General features: G+C 38.8%; 1 protein-coding gene across 7 annotated transcripts in view; it reads right to left on the bottom strand.

Moving 5' to 3' along the window:
• The window catches only part of Cfdp1 (craniofacial development protein 1), a 106,555-nt gene extending 90,976 nt beyond the window's left edge, over nt 1–15,579 (bottom strand). For 3 of the 7 annotated variants that reach the window (XM_074055646.1, XM_074055647.1, XM_074055648.1), the window contains exons 1-4: nt 15,365–15,574; nt 7,284–7,401; nt 4,976–5,192; nt 4,431–4,558 (exon numbers count right to left, since the gene is read on the bottom strand). In XM_074055646.1, the coding sequence (XP_073911747.1) occupies nt 4,431–4,558; nt 4,976–5,192; nt 7,284–7,401; nt 15,365–15,428 (527 nt within the window). In that variant the 5' untranslated portion in view covers nt 15,429–15,574. Of the gene's footprint in view, nt 1–4,430; nt 4,559–4,975; nt 5,193–7,283; nt 7,402–15,364 lie in introns of all 7 variants that reach the window. The other 4 variants (XM_074055644.1, XM_020160162.2, XM_074055645.1 and 1 more) reach the window with 3 other exon arrangements.
• Nucleotides 15,580–16,834: the final 1,255 nt, after the last annotated feature.

Raw genomic sequence — 16,834 nt, 5'->3', positions numbered from 1 at the left:
GCCAACTATTAGCAACAATTAATTCAGGTGTTATTGGCAGAAATTCCATTTTAACTTACTCAGTCCTTCCTAAAAAGGCTTCACTTGGGCAGGAATTTCCCATGACTGTCCTTTTCCAAAAGGTGAATCATTTAGGAAAGTCTGAGCTAGATGGCTCAGCTGGTTATGTGATAGGAACAGATATTAAAAAATACTATTCTCCTCCATTTCCCAAGGTTAATAAACTATGCATTTTTCAAGTGGGGGAAAAACAAAACATCAAAAATCTAAAATTTAATAATCAAAACATAATTAGAAAAACTAAGTCTAGCCTTGTACTAACACTACATTATACTTATACTTACAAATTCTTCCCAGTCATCACTAGCTCTTTCTCACATTTCTTAAAGATGTAGTAATGCTCTTAAATTGATATAAAGACAAAAAAGAAAAAGTAGAATAATGACATCAAGAGAGTAAAAGATATGCTTAAATCCATACACTGAATTTGTATCTGGGTTATCAATTACAGTTCAGATTTTCCAAGCTCCTTCAAGAAGATTCCTAATACCTGATTTTGAATATAAACAATTTAAGTTTTTAAAAAATCCTGCCACATGTCAACTATTAAGAGGGTTTCTGTTCTCTTTAGAGGGAAGAAGTTAAAGAGAACTTCCACTTGTCCTGTTCTATATTTCTGCAATGTATGATTTTAAAAATAAGTATATATTACTTTGAAGTATAAGTAAAACACACGTGAGAGTATGTAATTTATGGAAAAAAGTCCTTCTATACTCATTTCTTTGTTTTCTTTTTGATAGACTAGGTACTGCCCTCTTCTGACAAATGGTGGAAACAGCAGATTCCCTGCATTCCTAGCCAGTATTTAAAATTCCCATCCATTTACCTTCAAAATCAAGTAAGAAAGTTGTGGTTTATGCATATATTTATAAAAAACCTATGAAATTTAATTTGATGAGGAATTTAATGATTTCTCATAGCAACAGTTATTCAACAGTTTTTTGTGCTCTCCATGAAGGCTACTGGTAAGGTTATAAATAAATCTTCCTTGGATATTCCGTATGACACATGAGAAGTAATACAGAACAAGACAGACTTAACTTCTAAAATAATTGTAAACTCTCTTTCTAGTGGTACATTAATAGAATGTATTACTCGTTATAGGACTTCCTATGTTATTTTTATAGGACTGTTTTATTATTTTTATAGGACTTCAAACCACTGAAGGTTTGCTGTCAGTGTTCTACTACCTCCTACTGGACAATTCAATAGGTTCCAGTATGATTTCTGAAGGCAAACTACATTCACATGATCAAATAATTTTTTTAATGGATCCCCACAATAACTAATTACCAAGGGAAAGGATGACTTATGGTGGGTAATTCTGACAGATGCAGCGTGTGATTTAACTTATCACTACCAATATTAGGTCCCTTGTTGAAAGAGAAGCACTGTTGATGCAATATTTTGTCTAACATGATCGATCTAAAACTAATCATGAAAAAATAATTGAGGGGCATTCTGTAATACACATTGTCTAGGCTCTTAAAAGATCAAGTGCAATATTTAATTTTGGATTGGATCTTAGACTGCATAAGAAATTTAAGTGAAAAGAACATCATTGGGACAACTGGGGAAATTTGAATAGAATCATATATAGTGCTACTCAAAGTATGAGCTGCAAAACTGCCTGCTACAGAAAAAAGTGGGAAAAAAAGGTTAGAAACAAAACAAAAACCACCTGCTATTGATCCAAAACAAGATGCATGAAAATTGGTACACATATAAACCTATTAGGATAATGTCACAATATTCAAGACATGACTTGAATCCCTGCATTAAATAGAGTACATACAGACCAATTCCATTAGCATCAAACTTTCAAGGTGAGTCACATGTGATAAAAACCATGTATTTGTCATGCACAATAAGACCACATTATAATTTATGTGGTATTAATGGTTATCTTGTCAACTAGAACCCAAAAATGTAACAAAGCATAAACATTTATCTTTGTTTTTTACACTCATTTTGCTAACCAAGTCTGATTTTTCAAATTTACAATTTAAAATTAGTAACTAAAACAAGAAAGTAAAATTGGCATTATTTCTATTCCTAATTTGGTGATGTTTTTATAAACATCCTCCTCTTCTGAATGCAGCAACAGTGATAAACTATGATGATCAAAGAAGGGATTCAAAAAAAACTGAGTACCAAACAATGTTACACTGTCTTGACACCATAATCCTTCATATATTGAGTTTGTTTTTTGACATGTAATACTACAACTATGTACAGAGCTCTTTGCAGAAATGTTTTTGCTAATGAAGCAATGAATCTATCAAACTCCAATGGCATTTACACACAAACTTGAAATATAACTCAGGGGTAGAGCACAAGCCCAACATGCATGAGCCCTGAATTTGCTCTCCAGAGCAAGAGCTCTACCACCAAACCACATCCCCAGTCCTAAGTGTTATTTTTTTAAGAAAAGAAAACCAACAAAGAAATAATTTACTTGTATATTTTCTTTTGGAGTAGTGCTGTTATCAATCCAACTTTTATTAGATACATTAACAAGAAATAAACTTTTCTGTTCCAATAAAATTTTTATTAAACAGAATTATTCAGAGTGTGTCTGATTTTTAATATTAAAACTGGTATTTCTAGTGAAAGAAAGTTTTTTTATTAAGTAAAAAGCATGAATAGTGATTCCTATATCAATTACCTATATTCATACTTTTAATGAACCAGTCTGTATTCTTTCCCCTTTCCTATATTGTTTGACTATATTTACAGAAATGTTATTTTGTGTCTACTGAATCTTATTAAATATTTGCGCTTATATATCTTTTTTAATATTTTCTAGCAATTCCTTTATTGTGTTTTACAAAAGTAGTGGTCTACAACAGATTGAAAATTTTAAATCATAAGTAGTAATTTGCTCAGACATTAAACTTGCTGATATAAGAATTATATTGTGTTGCAAAGAAAAATAATACTTATTTTTAGGAGACCTGCTAAAGCATTCAAGAATGATGTGTTATAGTGGTTACAAGTAATTCTCAAAATTACTTGCAAAAAACACAAATATATGGCTGGCAGAGGGGCCCAAGTAGTAAGAATGCCTATCTAGCAAGAGTGAGGCCCTGAGTTCAAATCTCAGTGCTGCCAGAAAAAAACCAGAAAAAACAAATATAAACAGAAGCAAAAAGTGGCAGGATACAAAAAAAAAGCAAAACACTGAACAATAATAGATAATGAAAAGTACATGAGTATTCACTATAATCCTATTCTTACGAAATTTCTGTAAGTATGAGATTTTTCAGAGAAAATGTTTGTGAGAAATATTTTAAAATAGTAAATTTTTGTTTGAAGCCTTAAGTTGAAACCCCAGTCCCACCAAATAAAAAAGAGTCATTTTTGTCCCATACTATTAATAAAACTGACAGTACTAAATTCCGTTTTCCAAAACATATTTTTACCAGATTAAATATAGTTGAACCTCTGTATTAGTGCATTCCACAGTTGATTCAACCAAGTACAGACAAAATACTCAGAATAAAACACTGCCATCAGTCAACACTTGTCATTATGCCCTGAACAATACAACTATACATGGCATTTACACTTGTTAGGTATTACAAATAATTAGAAGATGAGTCAATTACACAGACGGTTGAGCATTAAGTTATATGCAGATACCGCACCATTTTATGTAAGCGACATGAGTAGCTGAGGACTGTGGCATTCTCAGGGGTCCTAGAACCTACCTCCCATGCATACTGAGGAATGACTATAATTGTTAGGAAACAGGCATTATTTTTAAGCATAATTTTAAGGGAAACCTGCAGAGCGCCTCCAGGTCTAATTTGTTACTGCCAATGGAAATGACAGTAAAAAATTATTGTACCTACAAAACAATGAGCATTTCATCTGCTCTCATTTAGCTCTAAATTACAGGTCAGCTGTTTTCACATAATAAATTTAAATAAATAGGGAAAAAGAAATTCCAGGCATGTGGCTCTTACCTACAACAGCCAGTAGGCTAAACTGATCAAGATAGGAAGCTTCTACTGTTTTTCTAAACTATAGTAAACAAACCTCAAACCAATTTAAAAAATATTAAGATGAGGAAATAATATTGGAACCAAATTTTTTCCTAGCATTTTTCAATTCTTACCTGATTTTAAAATCTCACTGGGGCTGCTACTTCATGGTTCAGGAAACTAATAAAGGAAATAATGATGTATCCAAAGTCATATTAGCATGCAATGAGCAAATGGAAGTACAAACTCTTCCAAAATATTAAGATGGGTTGGAATGAGAAGAGATTATCTAACACCATTTAGAAAGGTGCTCTTTTTTTTTTTTTTTTTTTTTAAGGAACTTGTTTCACTAACTTTATTAGCTTATATAAGTCCTCTTACCTCACTTCTTCACCTGCAAAATCAAACACCTTGGTGATTTTAACTTTTTCTGTTTCTTTAGGTTTTTCTAGCTCTTCTGCTTTGACCAACAATTTACTTGAACTCAACTCTTCAGTCTCCTCTCCTGTCTGTGAAAAGAACAAGAAATGTAATCGTCTTCACCAAAGTGTAACCCTAACAGAACTATCAGCATGCTATTTATGGCTGTTCTTCAATGTTCCATCTCTAATCAACTGGCTCAAGTGCTGTAGCACTTGTCTAGCATGCAGGGAAGCCCTGGGTTCAATCCCTAGAACCACACACACACACACACACACACACACACACACAGAGAAAGACAGACAGACAGACACACACACACACACACACACATACACACACACACACACACATATACACACACACACACACAGCTTCTAGTCTGCTTTGTGCAGTATAATTCAAATCTCAGTTTGCAAATTAAAAAAAAAACAAAACCAAAACCCTTTCTGAGGAACTTAGGGTATTTCTGGAGGGATATTCATCTCATTAATCTCAAAACTTACCTTAACTTGTGTACTTTGGGGCACTTTTGATTTTGGTCCCACATCATTGAGGAAGCTGGCCCAGAGTTCATCCTCCTTCTTTTTCCTTGCAACTTCTGATCCAATGCCTTTCTCCTGCTCTTCTGCTTCATCTTCCTCCTCACTGCTAGTCCCTCCAGATTCAGCCCTGGTCTCCTCCTCCTCTTCTTCTAACAAGAGGCCACTTTGCTTCCTCTTCCTAATCACCAACAGTCACCACAAAAGGAAAAACAAGACACACAATGCAAAATAATGATATCCCCTCCTCAACTACAAATGTCATCTTGCATATCTGAGAAAAATTTAAAACAAGGGAGGTAAACAGATTTTGTAAAAGGGAAAAAAAAAAGAATGGCTTCTTGCTGTCAACATTTTCCCTAATACTTAAATCAAATTTTAGTGTTCTAAGTCAAGATTAAGAAAACATCTAAAAATCACCTCACAGAACTAATCTGTTCAGAAAAAATATTCTTCTTCTTTTTTTTTTGGTAGTACTGGGGTTTGAACTCAAGACCTCATGTTTGCTAGGCAGGCACTCTACCACTTGAGTTAATTCACCAGCCTCAGAAAAAATATTCTAAAGACATATATATGCCAAATATTTTTTTTTTTTTACTTTTGGAGAACAAATTCTACTGCAAAGATTTTCAAATGTATTTGCATTATTTCTTCTAGAAGTTCCCAGAGGAAAAATATATCAGTATTTTGGGCCACTTTCTAAGCAAATTAAAGTTGCAATATAGAGAAACTCATGAACAAGAGAACTGGGCCCAAGACTTACAGGTATATTGCTTTTTATACTGCTTTGACTTTAAGTGATCACCTACTATCTAAGTTCTTTTTTTTTTTCCTTCTCATAAACTATAATTTGGTTTCTGCTTCAGTGCCCAGGAAGACAAAAACACCAGTGAGGTAAAAGACTTCTACAAAGATGCTCTTCTGTATAATCCAGTACCAGGCCTATGGAAGGAAATTTACATTTAAAAAATTTTTAAGCCAGGCACTGGTGGCTTATGCCTATAATTCTAGCTACTCAGAAGGCAGAGATTAGGAGGATTGAGGCTTGAAGCCAGCCTTAGTAAACAGCTTGTGAGATCCTATCTCGAAAATACTCAACACAAATAAGGACTGGGGGAATGGTTCAAGTGGTAGAATGCCTGCCTAGCAAGCATGAGGCCCTGAGGTCAAACCACAGTACCACCAAAAACAAAACTTTCTTTTTAACTGCATATAATCTTAGATAAAACAAATTTTCATCTACAAATGTGACTTAGATATACCTGTACACATATACAAAGACATATAATTAGTATTTGCTGCAGTTTTGTTTGTTGTAGTAAAGATGAGGTACAATCCAAACGTTCCTCAATAAAGTAATGCTTAAATGAAATAAAGACTATTCATGCTGGGATGTAGCTCAGTGGCACAGTGCTTGCCTAGCATGTGCGAGGCCCGGGGTTCAATCCCAGCACCAAAAAAAAAAAAAAAAAAGACAAAAGACTATTCATATAATGTAATGCTACGCAATCACTGAAAAGAATGAGGTATGTCTAAATGTACTGCCATACCATGACCAAATTGTGAACTAAAATAAGTGAGAGACAATATGCAAGGCAGGCATGGTGGTGCTTGACTGTAATTCAGCTACTTGGGAGACTGAAGTGAGTGAGTGAGCCCAGCCTAGAAAACATAGCAAGAGAGACACAACAGGCAGAGTTTGTACTTTTTTGTTTAACCATATGCATATTTTACCTTTTTTTTTTTTTTTCAGTTAAAGCCTAAAAATTTTCAAAGTTTGCCAGAGACCAAGAATTTAATTCTAGCTGGCAGAATGGCTCAAGTGGTAGTGCCTGCCAAGCAAGCACAAGACCCGTGAGTTCAAATCCCAGTACCACTTAAAGAAAAAAGTTAATTCTAAAATATATCAGCAAAAGTTTTCCTCAAAGAGAAAAGGGTTTAAAAATCCACACAGTTAAAAAATGTATCATCACCTGGGCACCAGTGGCCCACACTTATAATCCTAAGTACTCAGGAGACAGAGATCAGGAGGATTGAGGTTCGAAGCCAGCCCAGACAAATAGTTCGTGAGACCCTGTTTCAAAAATACCCAACACAAAAAAGGACTAGTAGAGCGGCTCAAGGTGTACAGGCCCTGAGTTCAAATCCCAATACCAAAAAAACAAAAACAAACAAAAAAACCCCAAACTATCATCAGATCAATCTCAGCAATTAAGACGACTGTGAGAACAGCCTTTGACTATCAGGGCCTGGAGGGCAGACGGGTGGTCACCTGGCCAGAATGCTCTGAGCCTTTCTTTTTTTCCCTTTGGTTTTCTGGGTCTGTTCTTCACCATCTACTTCGTCTTCCTTCACTAATTCATTTACATCATCTTCACTGTACTCTCCACCTGAAATCACATAATAAGGTCATCAGTTAGGAACAAAGGTTTTCACATCAAGATAAAACACTTCCATTACAAAAAAAATCCAATTGTTTCCCTTATTCTTTTTCTAACAAAAACAATTTCCTCAGGGAAGTTGTGCTGCACTGAAGACTAGGTACTTCTATCCTAGACTCCCAAAGCAGTCTATACTCCCCCCATAACTCATCCCACTCATATTTAATATTTCAATTTCTGTTCTGCTCTACACTCTCTGAGGACGTGGACTCTGCATATCTTGATTTTTAAGTATTTGCTGAATGAAAGTGAGTGAATGAATGAATGGAAATTCCAATTCTACTAATACACTTCCCAAAGTGCTCATGAGCCTACCTCACCTTGTTTTCTTTCAAAAACAAGATACCCTGTATCTATACACCATGGAATTCTATGCAGCCACGAAGAAGAACGAAGTGTTATCATTCGCTGCTAAATGGATGGAATTGGAGAACATCATTCTGAGTGAGGTTAGCCTGGCCCAAAAGACCAAAAATCGCATGTTCTCCCTCATATGTGGACATTAGATCAAGGGCAAACACAACAAGGGGATTGGACTATGAGCACATGATAAAAGCGAGAGCACACAAGGGAGGGGTGAGGATAGGTAAGACACCTAAAAAATTAGCTAGCATTTGTTGCCCTTAACACAGAGAAACTAAAGCAGATACCTTAAAAGCAACTGAGGACAATAGGAAAAGGGGAACAGGAACTAGAGAAAAGGTTAGATCAAAAAATTAACCTAGAAGGTAACACCCACGCACAGGAAATCAATGTGAGTCAACTCCCTGTATAGCTATCCTTATCTCAACTAGCAAAAACCCTTGTCCCTTCCTATTATTGCTTATACTCTCTCTACAACAAAATTAGAGATAAGGGCAAAATAGTTTCTTCTGGGTATTGAGGGGGTGGGGGGGAGAGGGAGGGGGTGGAGTGGGTGGTAAGGGAGGGGGTGGGGGCAGGGGGGAAAAATGACCCAAGCCTTGTATGCACATATGAATAATAAAAGAAAAAAAAATTAAAAAAAAAAAAAGATACCCTGTTTTGCCTATAAATGAGGTTTAGAAAGAAATGAAGACTTACACTTAACTAATAAACACATCTCTGTCCCATCTTCAGACGTGAACATTCAGGGGTCCCCAACAAAACAGCTTCACCCAGATGTCTGATCTGACTACACTTTGTGGGCACCCATCAATATACCAACCTTACTCATACAGAGATTCAATTAGCTTTCTCCTTTTTAAGTTTCATATAAACTTCCAGTTGAAGTGTGCATACCAAAAAGCACATAAATCAAATGTACAGCTCAGTAAAGACATACACAGTAAACCAGGACCTAGGCTTGAGAAACAGAACATGACCAGCATCCCAGAAAGTTCTTTGTGTCCCCTTCTAGTAACTAGTCACTGCCCCCACTCCAAAGGAAACCACTATCTTGACTTTCAACCCCTCAGATTAGTTTTGCCTGTTTTTGAACTTTAAAACAGAAGACTACAATATGTACTCCTTTTGTGTCTACTCCTCCCTTCCTGACAAGGTTTCACTATGTATCACAGGCTGGTGTGGAACTTGCTATATTGCCCAAGCTGGCCTGGAACTCACAATCTTCCTGCCTTAGCCTCCTGAATGTTGGAGTTATAGGCATGTGCCACCATTCTGGTTTGTGTCTGGCTTCTTTTACTCAACAGTATACTTGTAACAATGTTTATTCATTCTCATTCCTAAATAGTATTGCATTACACTACTATACCACAATTTATTTATCCATTCTGTTGATGGACTTTTAGGTTGTTTCCAGTTTGGAGTCATTACAAATAGTTCTGTTTTGAAAATCCTATAAATTCAATCTTACAGTGAACCAACTACTACCAAACACTTGAGGAAAGCCTCTAATATGAAAGGCAAGACTCAAAAAGAAAGGAATTCAGAAGAAACAGTACAGTAATCAGAAGGAAAAACCCAAAAACTTAAGAACAATTCTTTATATTTAGTATTTCAAAGAAATAGGAAATAACTACAGTATTTATGAAATAAGAATAAGATAAAGCCAGATGTGATGGCACACACCTCCTGTAATCCCAGCATTCAGGAAGGAAGGAAAAGAATGACAAGCTCAAGGCCAGCCTGGGCTACAGGGCAAGACCCTGTCTCAAAAAAACACCAAAAGAAAGAAAGAGTGGTTCAAGTGGTAGCACCTGCCTAGCAAGCATGAGGCCCTGAGTTTAAATCCCAGTACCACCAAAAAAAATATAATTAAAACAAATTTTAAATACTCCCCCAAAACTACAAAAAAATTTTTAAAACTCTTGAAAACTAAAACATGATAGCAAAGATGATGATGAAGGAAGAAGAGAAGGAGAAGCAGAAGCCAAGCATGTGAAAATCTAGAAAATACATATTCAAGGCCAATATAATACATAAAGGTTCCAAAATGGAAACCAGTCTGGTTTTTCAAACACCAAGCCAGGACTGGATTTCATTAGGAGAAAAGTGAGTTCCAAAGTAACTGTGCTTCCTTCTGAAACCCCATAAAAAGACTACAGCAAAAGAATCTTCAATGGAAATGTCACAATGAAATACCCTTATAGCTCAAATAAAAATACCATTGTTTAAAAAAACAAAAACAGAACAGGAAGGCAAAACAGGTCCTGTCTGGGGGTTGGTACCAGTGGGAGGGGGAAGGACATACGGAAAGGGTGTAGGAGAGTGAATATGGTGGGAATACTATGCACTCATTTATGTAAATGAAAAAAGGAGACCTACTGAAACTATTCCAGGAAGGTGGTGGAGTAAAAGAGAATGATAAAGGGGTGAATTCAACTATGATAACGTCCTAAGAACTTTTGTAAATGTTACAATGTACCTCCAGTACAACAGTAATATAATAAAAAAAAAAAAAAAGAATTTTCCTACAATGCTAGAAAGAACAGGTAAGGAGACAACAGCCACACATTTCTGGAACCTAGAGACCAAGTTGTAACTACCGGCAGACCTGAGGAAAAGTAAAAGCCTAAATCGATGCACAATGCAGAATCCTCAAAAGGCCTAGGGATCAATAGTGTTGGCTACATCTGAAGCCCACCATGAGGTTGAGTCTTCTCAAATCAGGAGAAAGCTTTAAGAGAAACAGTTGGAACCCTTTAGTCCTCTCTAGCTCTAAGTCATGGCAACTAACTCCACCAGCACTGTTCCCAGCAGAAGTCAGAGCACTTTATTGGAAGGTAGTCCAAAGCCTCTAGACAGGGAGATGCCCAGCACTGTTGTGTGCAGAGGTACTCTAAAGAAATCAGAGGTGTGCAAGTAGCCAACGTGAATGCTATGGCTGAACACTGAGACTACCAGCAGTACTGTCTTTTTCTTACAGTTAGATTTTAGTTACTACTCAGCTTTTTGAAACTATATTTGTGTAGGTGATAAACTATTAAAATAAAATCAAGCTGAATGCCAGTGGCTCACACCTATAATCCTAGCTACTCAGCAAGCAGAGATCAAGAGCATTGTGGTTCAAAGCCAGCCAGGGCAAATTGTTGGTGAGACCCTGTCTCGAAAAAACCCATCACAAAAAAACAGATGGTGGAGTGGCTCAAGGTGTAGGCCCTCAGTTCAAGCCCCAGTATTGCAAAGATCAATAAATAGGATAAATAAATAAAAGAAATTTAAAAATTACACGGGAGTATCTTTGGAGCTGATAATCTGGTTCTTAAACTGGATGAGATGAGTATTCATTTGCTTTGTAGTTCTTAAACTACCCTTCCATGTGTGTGTTTCACATTTTTATAAATTGAGTCAAATACAGAACACCATTAAAGGTTGCCATTGTTGTGCAAATAATGTCCGCAGGGCCAAACAGCAACCAGCACACTTCTTTTTTTTTTTTTATGGTGGCACTAGGGTTTGAATTCAGGGCCTTACACTTGCTAGGCAGGAGCTCTTACCACCTGAGCCACTCGGCCAGCCCTGCAACCAGTACACTTATGCATCTGTAATTTTGCTAGATATCAGTAACTCTTAACAAATACCTTCTGGAGGAGAATTTGGCAATATCTAATAAAACCACAATGTATTTATCTTTCAGTTCAGCATTCTCACTTGTAGAATTCTATGCCAAAATATATAGTAGGTTATTTACTCCAGTGCCGGTTATGAAACAAAAGACTGGAAAAAGTGGTTGAACAGACTATGGTACATCTAGATAATGAAATACTACAAACCCACTATAAAAGAACATGCAGGATCTTTTATGTATTTACCTGTAGAATACAATGTTAAGTTACAAAGAAAAAACGGGGAAGAAAGGTGAAAGAAGAGTGTATGAAATATGCCACCTTTTATTAAGCAAATGGAATAAATGTCTATTTATGTACTTCTTCATATGTGCCCAAACTGGCACATTCATACAACAGAACAACCAACCTCCTGATAGGTACAGCAGCATGGGTAAATCACAAACATTCTACGCCAAGTGAAAGAAACCAGACACAAAACAATCACTGTTATGATTACATTTCTATTACTTTCTGGAAAAGGCAACAATATGTAGACAGTAAGCAGACCAGTGGTTGCCAGAGAGGCTGACTCTGAGGTTAAAGGACAGTTGTTTGACCACAAAGTGTAGCTCAGGGAATTTTGGTTTGGGGGAGAATGGAAGGCTTGAAATTGTTAATTTGGGTAATTATGCTAAACAATTTCCAAAAAGTCATAGAACAGTGCACTGAACAGAGTAAATCTTACATATGGAAGTTAAACATGATTTTAAAGCATTAATATCTTTAAAGTGATAAAATACTACATTTGTGAAACAAGAACAGTCAAAGAACAAAACAGTTATTTAAAATTAAGAATATGGAGGGAGGAAAAACTCAATAGGATAGGAAGATGAAATGCTGATAATACCTGTAAAATGGGGAAAAGTCAAAGGATAGAAAAAAAGGAGAAAATGATAGAAGAACTGTCCTGAAGGTCTAATGTAGGTTTATCATATGAATAATGAAGATTCCAGAAAAATAAATCAGAAAATAGGAAACAGAAATTGTTAAAAAAACAAATTTTTCTGGAAAGAAAAAAAAAGTTCCCAGAAGGTCTGGCACAATAACCAAAAGCAGACTCAATCAAGGTGTAGCATGATGACATTATCAGAAAATGGGAGCAGATACTATCTGCTTCCAGAAAGAAAAGATCCTACACAACGAAGAGAAAATAAAACGGAGTTCTTGCTAGGTAGGCAAGCACTCCAACACTTGAGCCACACCCTCAGCCCCAAGTTCTAAACAGCAACACTAGGTAGAAAGTAATGAAGCAACACCTTTAAAATTCTGACAGAAATTATTTCTAACCTAGAATTCTATTATCAACCAACCAATCAATAAAGCCTGCAGATAGCATAGTAACTTTCAGACATTTAAGTTCTCAAACAAAACAAAAAAGTTTCTGTCATCCATCGTCCTCAAGAAGTTATTAAAGGATTTATTCTCATTTTGGTGGCACACATGAAGGCCACATGAGAGCCAAGAAAGAGGGAATCCAGTAGGAAGCTAAAAGGAACAGCCAGAGTGGTGATGATGATGGAAGGTCCTAGGTTTGAATCTCAAAGATGGGTTGGCAGAGAGGCTCAAGTGGAAGAGCACCTGCTCAGCAAGTGTGAACCCCTGAGTTCAAACCCCAGTGCTGCCACCAAAAAAAAAAGAAAAGAGGAGGAAGGAATAGTACAGCCTGGCACCAGCAGCTCATGCCTATAATCCAAGCCACCCAGGAGGCAGAGATCAAGAATCATGGTTTGAAGTCAGCAAATAGATCCTATGGCTGAAGGTATAGGAAACCCCAGTATTGAAAAAAAAAAAAAAAAAAAAAACAGACAGAAAAACAAAAAAACCCCTCAAAGTCATAGGAGGGCAACCACATCAAATTGGAGGTCATAGGTAAAGATTAACTTCCAAAAGATGAATGTGAATACCTAAAGAATCTTAAGTATTTTGGGAAATGGCTTATTCTGAAAGTTCACAGTCAAATTAGTAATAAAGGACAGGTGAGGTGGCTCAGGCCTGTAATGCCATCTACCTGGGAGATGAAGGTCAGGAGGACAGCAGTTTGAAGCAGCCCAGGCACAAAGTGAGATTCCATCTCAACAAAAAATGTGGGTGAGGTTGGGTGCACCTGTAATCCCAGTTGTATAGGAGACATAAGAGGATACCAGTAAAGATGCTCAAAAATACCCAAAGCAAAAAGGGCTGGGGCACGACTCAAAAGGTAGCGTGCCTGCATTACAAGCAGGAGGCTCTGAGTATAAATCCCTGTTCCAAAAAAAAAAAAAAAAAAAGTAACAGCATGGCCAGCTGAGTAGTTTTTTGTTTTGTTTTGTGATACTTGGGCTTGAACTCAGGGCCTGCACATTGAGCCATTCAACCAGCCTTTTGTGAAGGGTTTTTTTCTGAGATAGGGTCTCACGAAACTATTTGCAGGGAATGACTTCCAACAGCCATCCTTCCTGATCTCTGCCTTCTGAGTAGCTACATTAAGGGCGTGAGCCACCACGCAATTATTAACTCCAGAGAAAAGTAGTGCACTTAAAACAATCATAATGTGGGCCAGCGGTGAGCAGCGAGTTCAGACATTACAAAAAAGTAAACACGGAATATCTATCTAACCAAAATTGAACACAGGTACTTCGGCAGGCTGGGGAGGGCTGCAAGGTTGAAGAATGTATTTCGGACAGAGAAATGAGCTGGGAGGACGGGGATTAAACAAAAAAAACCCCCACCCCACCATGTATGGGTTAAGTCCAAGTGGAAAGCAGCTTCCTCTGGGGAGGCCTGAATATTGATGAAGGGGTGATGGGAAATGTGTAGGTTTTCAAGGCAAGTCTTTTAGAAGTGTTTGTGTTTAAGTGTATGTATGTGCAAGTTTGATTAAAATGCAAACTCGTTTTAGGAAATGGTCCCTGTGGCTGTTGGCCTAAGACTAACATTGGTAGACGAGGATGGAGTCAGGGCAGTCAAGAAGCTATGGAAACACCTAGCGAAGGAGAATGGTAACTCAGAATGAATGGGAAGCAGTGAAACCGGTGAGCCAGAGCTCAGGGAGCATCTTCCACGCAGACACAACAGAACTTATTAATTGGATGGACTGAGAGACAGAATAAGGACAACTGGGGGTGAGGGTGAGGGTATGACTGTTTTGCACCTACGTGATTGTAGGGCATAAATACTTTTAAGGCACTGGTGGCTGATGCCTGTAATCCTAGCTACTAGAGAGGCTGAGATCGAGAGGATCCAGATTCGAGGCCAGGGCGGCAAAGAGTTCTTAAGACCCTATCTCCAAAATAACCCAGAGCAAAATGGACTGGAGGAGTGATTCAAGTGGTACAGTGCCTGGCTGCAAGTGCGAAGCCCTGAGTTGAAACCCCAGTCCCACCAAAATTAAAAAAGGTTAAGTCTGATAAAGGTGCAGGATGAGACAAGGGTAAATTTGGGTGATAAAAATTATCTTGGCTCATTCGGGTTGAGATGCTTATCCGAAAAAAAAAAAAAAAGTCCTGGAGGACAGCATTGAGTAGACACTGCAAAGGGACGAACTACATCATCGTTTTAAAAGTGGACGTGGTGGCGGCCGGCCATGCCCTCGGGCCGGGTCTGAACACACCATCCACCACTAGCGTCAGCTGCAGGAGGCTTCAGAGCCGCGGTGTCGCCGGGCGCGCCGCCAGCGTCCCCAGATAGGGGCCGCGCTCACGTGCGGGTTCCCACGCTCCGAAAGGGGGCGGCGGCCGGATGCAACCGACCCGCCACACGGCTGCGGCCGCTCTGCGAACTAGAGTCCTAAGAGCTGGACGCCGAGCTACCGCGACTACAGCACCGACGCCCGCGGGGACTGCGCTGGCCTCTCGGGAAGCGAGGGGCGGGGCAATCCGCCTCTCTCCTCAGGCGGAATAGCTTACCCGACGGCACGTAGTCCTCGTCCTCCTCCGAAGTGGAGAAGTCTTCGGAGTCGAATTCTTCCATATTGCTGCCGCTCGGGGCCACGCAACCCACAGGACTACAGCGGCTATCCCCAACAGCAAAGCTCTAGGGAGAGACCATAGAGCTGAGGGGGCCACAGGTAGGGTGGCCCTGGAAGTGTTTGCACATGCGCAGATAGTGCCACGTGGTCCAAACACGACACTTCCGGCCGATGTCTCTAGTCGTACACTTCCGTGGCCCTTGCACCCCACCATGCATTGCGCCTCAGCACGCGTTGCGCCTCGAAGCAATGCATGCTGGAATTTGTAGTCTTCAGCGAGAGCTACTTCGCAGCCTCGATTGAGTAAATGTGCTTAAATAAAATTACCTGCTTATAAAATACGTCCTACTCCCATCATTCTTGAATTTCTATGTTCAAATTCACTTAATATGTATATACTTTTTCATAACCCTCAAGTCAATAATCGGAACGCTTTCTAGAGTTATCCCCGAGCATGCGCAGAGAATGAAACTTTGGCTTGCAAAGGTGGAAGTTCCCAGTTTGTAGCTAAATAAGATTGAAGCTCCGCGTTCTCGCTTCTACTCCCCTGCTGTAAACAGATCCTTCATGTAGACTTTTAGTGCATTTTCTTCATTTTTTTGTGCTTTTTTTTTGTAGGTGATTTTAATGTCTAAAATGCCCCCCAAGCGTATTGCGGAGGTGCTGCCTAGTGTTCCTAAGCGCAGGAAGTCTGTGATGTGTCTGATGGAGAAAATCCGCGTGTTAGATAAGCTCCGTTCAGGCATAAGTTACAGTGCCCGTTGGCCGAGAGTTCAAAGTGAACGAGTCAACAATCCGCTACATCAAGAAAAAGGAAAAGGAAATACGTCCGTGAGGCCGCCCCAGAAAGTGCTCAGTTGACATCTATGGTGCGTGATGAAACAATGGAAAAGATGGAAAAGCGGCTCCATTGGTGGATTCACGAGATGACAGCGGATTAAAAAAAAAAAAAAAAGCATAAGGGACAGTACTGTTGTGAGACTGAAAGCCAAAGAAATCTACGGTCAGAGAAACGAGGGACCGTTCTCGGGGAGCGTGAGGACCGTGAGGCTTGGTGGGGCGAGGCCTGCAGATCGCGAGGCTGCGGAAGAATTGAAGGACACTGCTGAGCGTTATGTGGACAAAGGGTTATGAGCCAGAGCAGGCGTTCAGTGCGGATGAGACTGGTTTGCTTTACAAGGCTGTTGGCAAACGGGCCTATATAACGCAAATGGCCTCCCGAACCCCTGACTTTAAGTCATTCCAAAACCATGTCACCTTGCTCTTGTGCACCATTGCCAAGGGCGACTTTAAGTGCAAACCCTTAGTGGTGTACAGAGCCCCAAATCCACAAGCACTGACAGGGAAAAACAGGGGACAAATGCCGGTCCACTGGAGGTGGAACAAAAGGGCGTAGATGACGTCTGAT

This window comes from Castor canadensis, chromosome 15, assembly GCF_047511655.1.
Source record: "Castor canadensis chromosome 15, mCasCan1.hap1v2, whole genome shotgun sequence".
Lineage (NCBI taxonomy): Eukaryota > Metazoa > Chordata > Mammalia > Rodentia > Castoridae > Castor > Castor canadensis.
The sequence above is the reverse complement of the archived record's forward strand: the minus strand, read 5'-3'. Positions and strand labels throughout refer to the sequence as shown.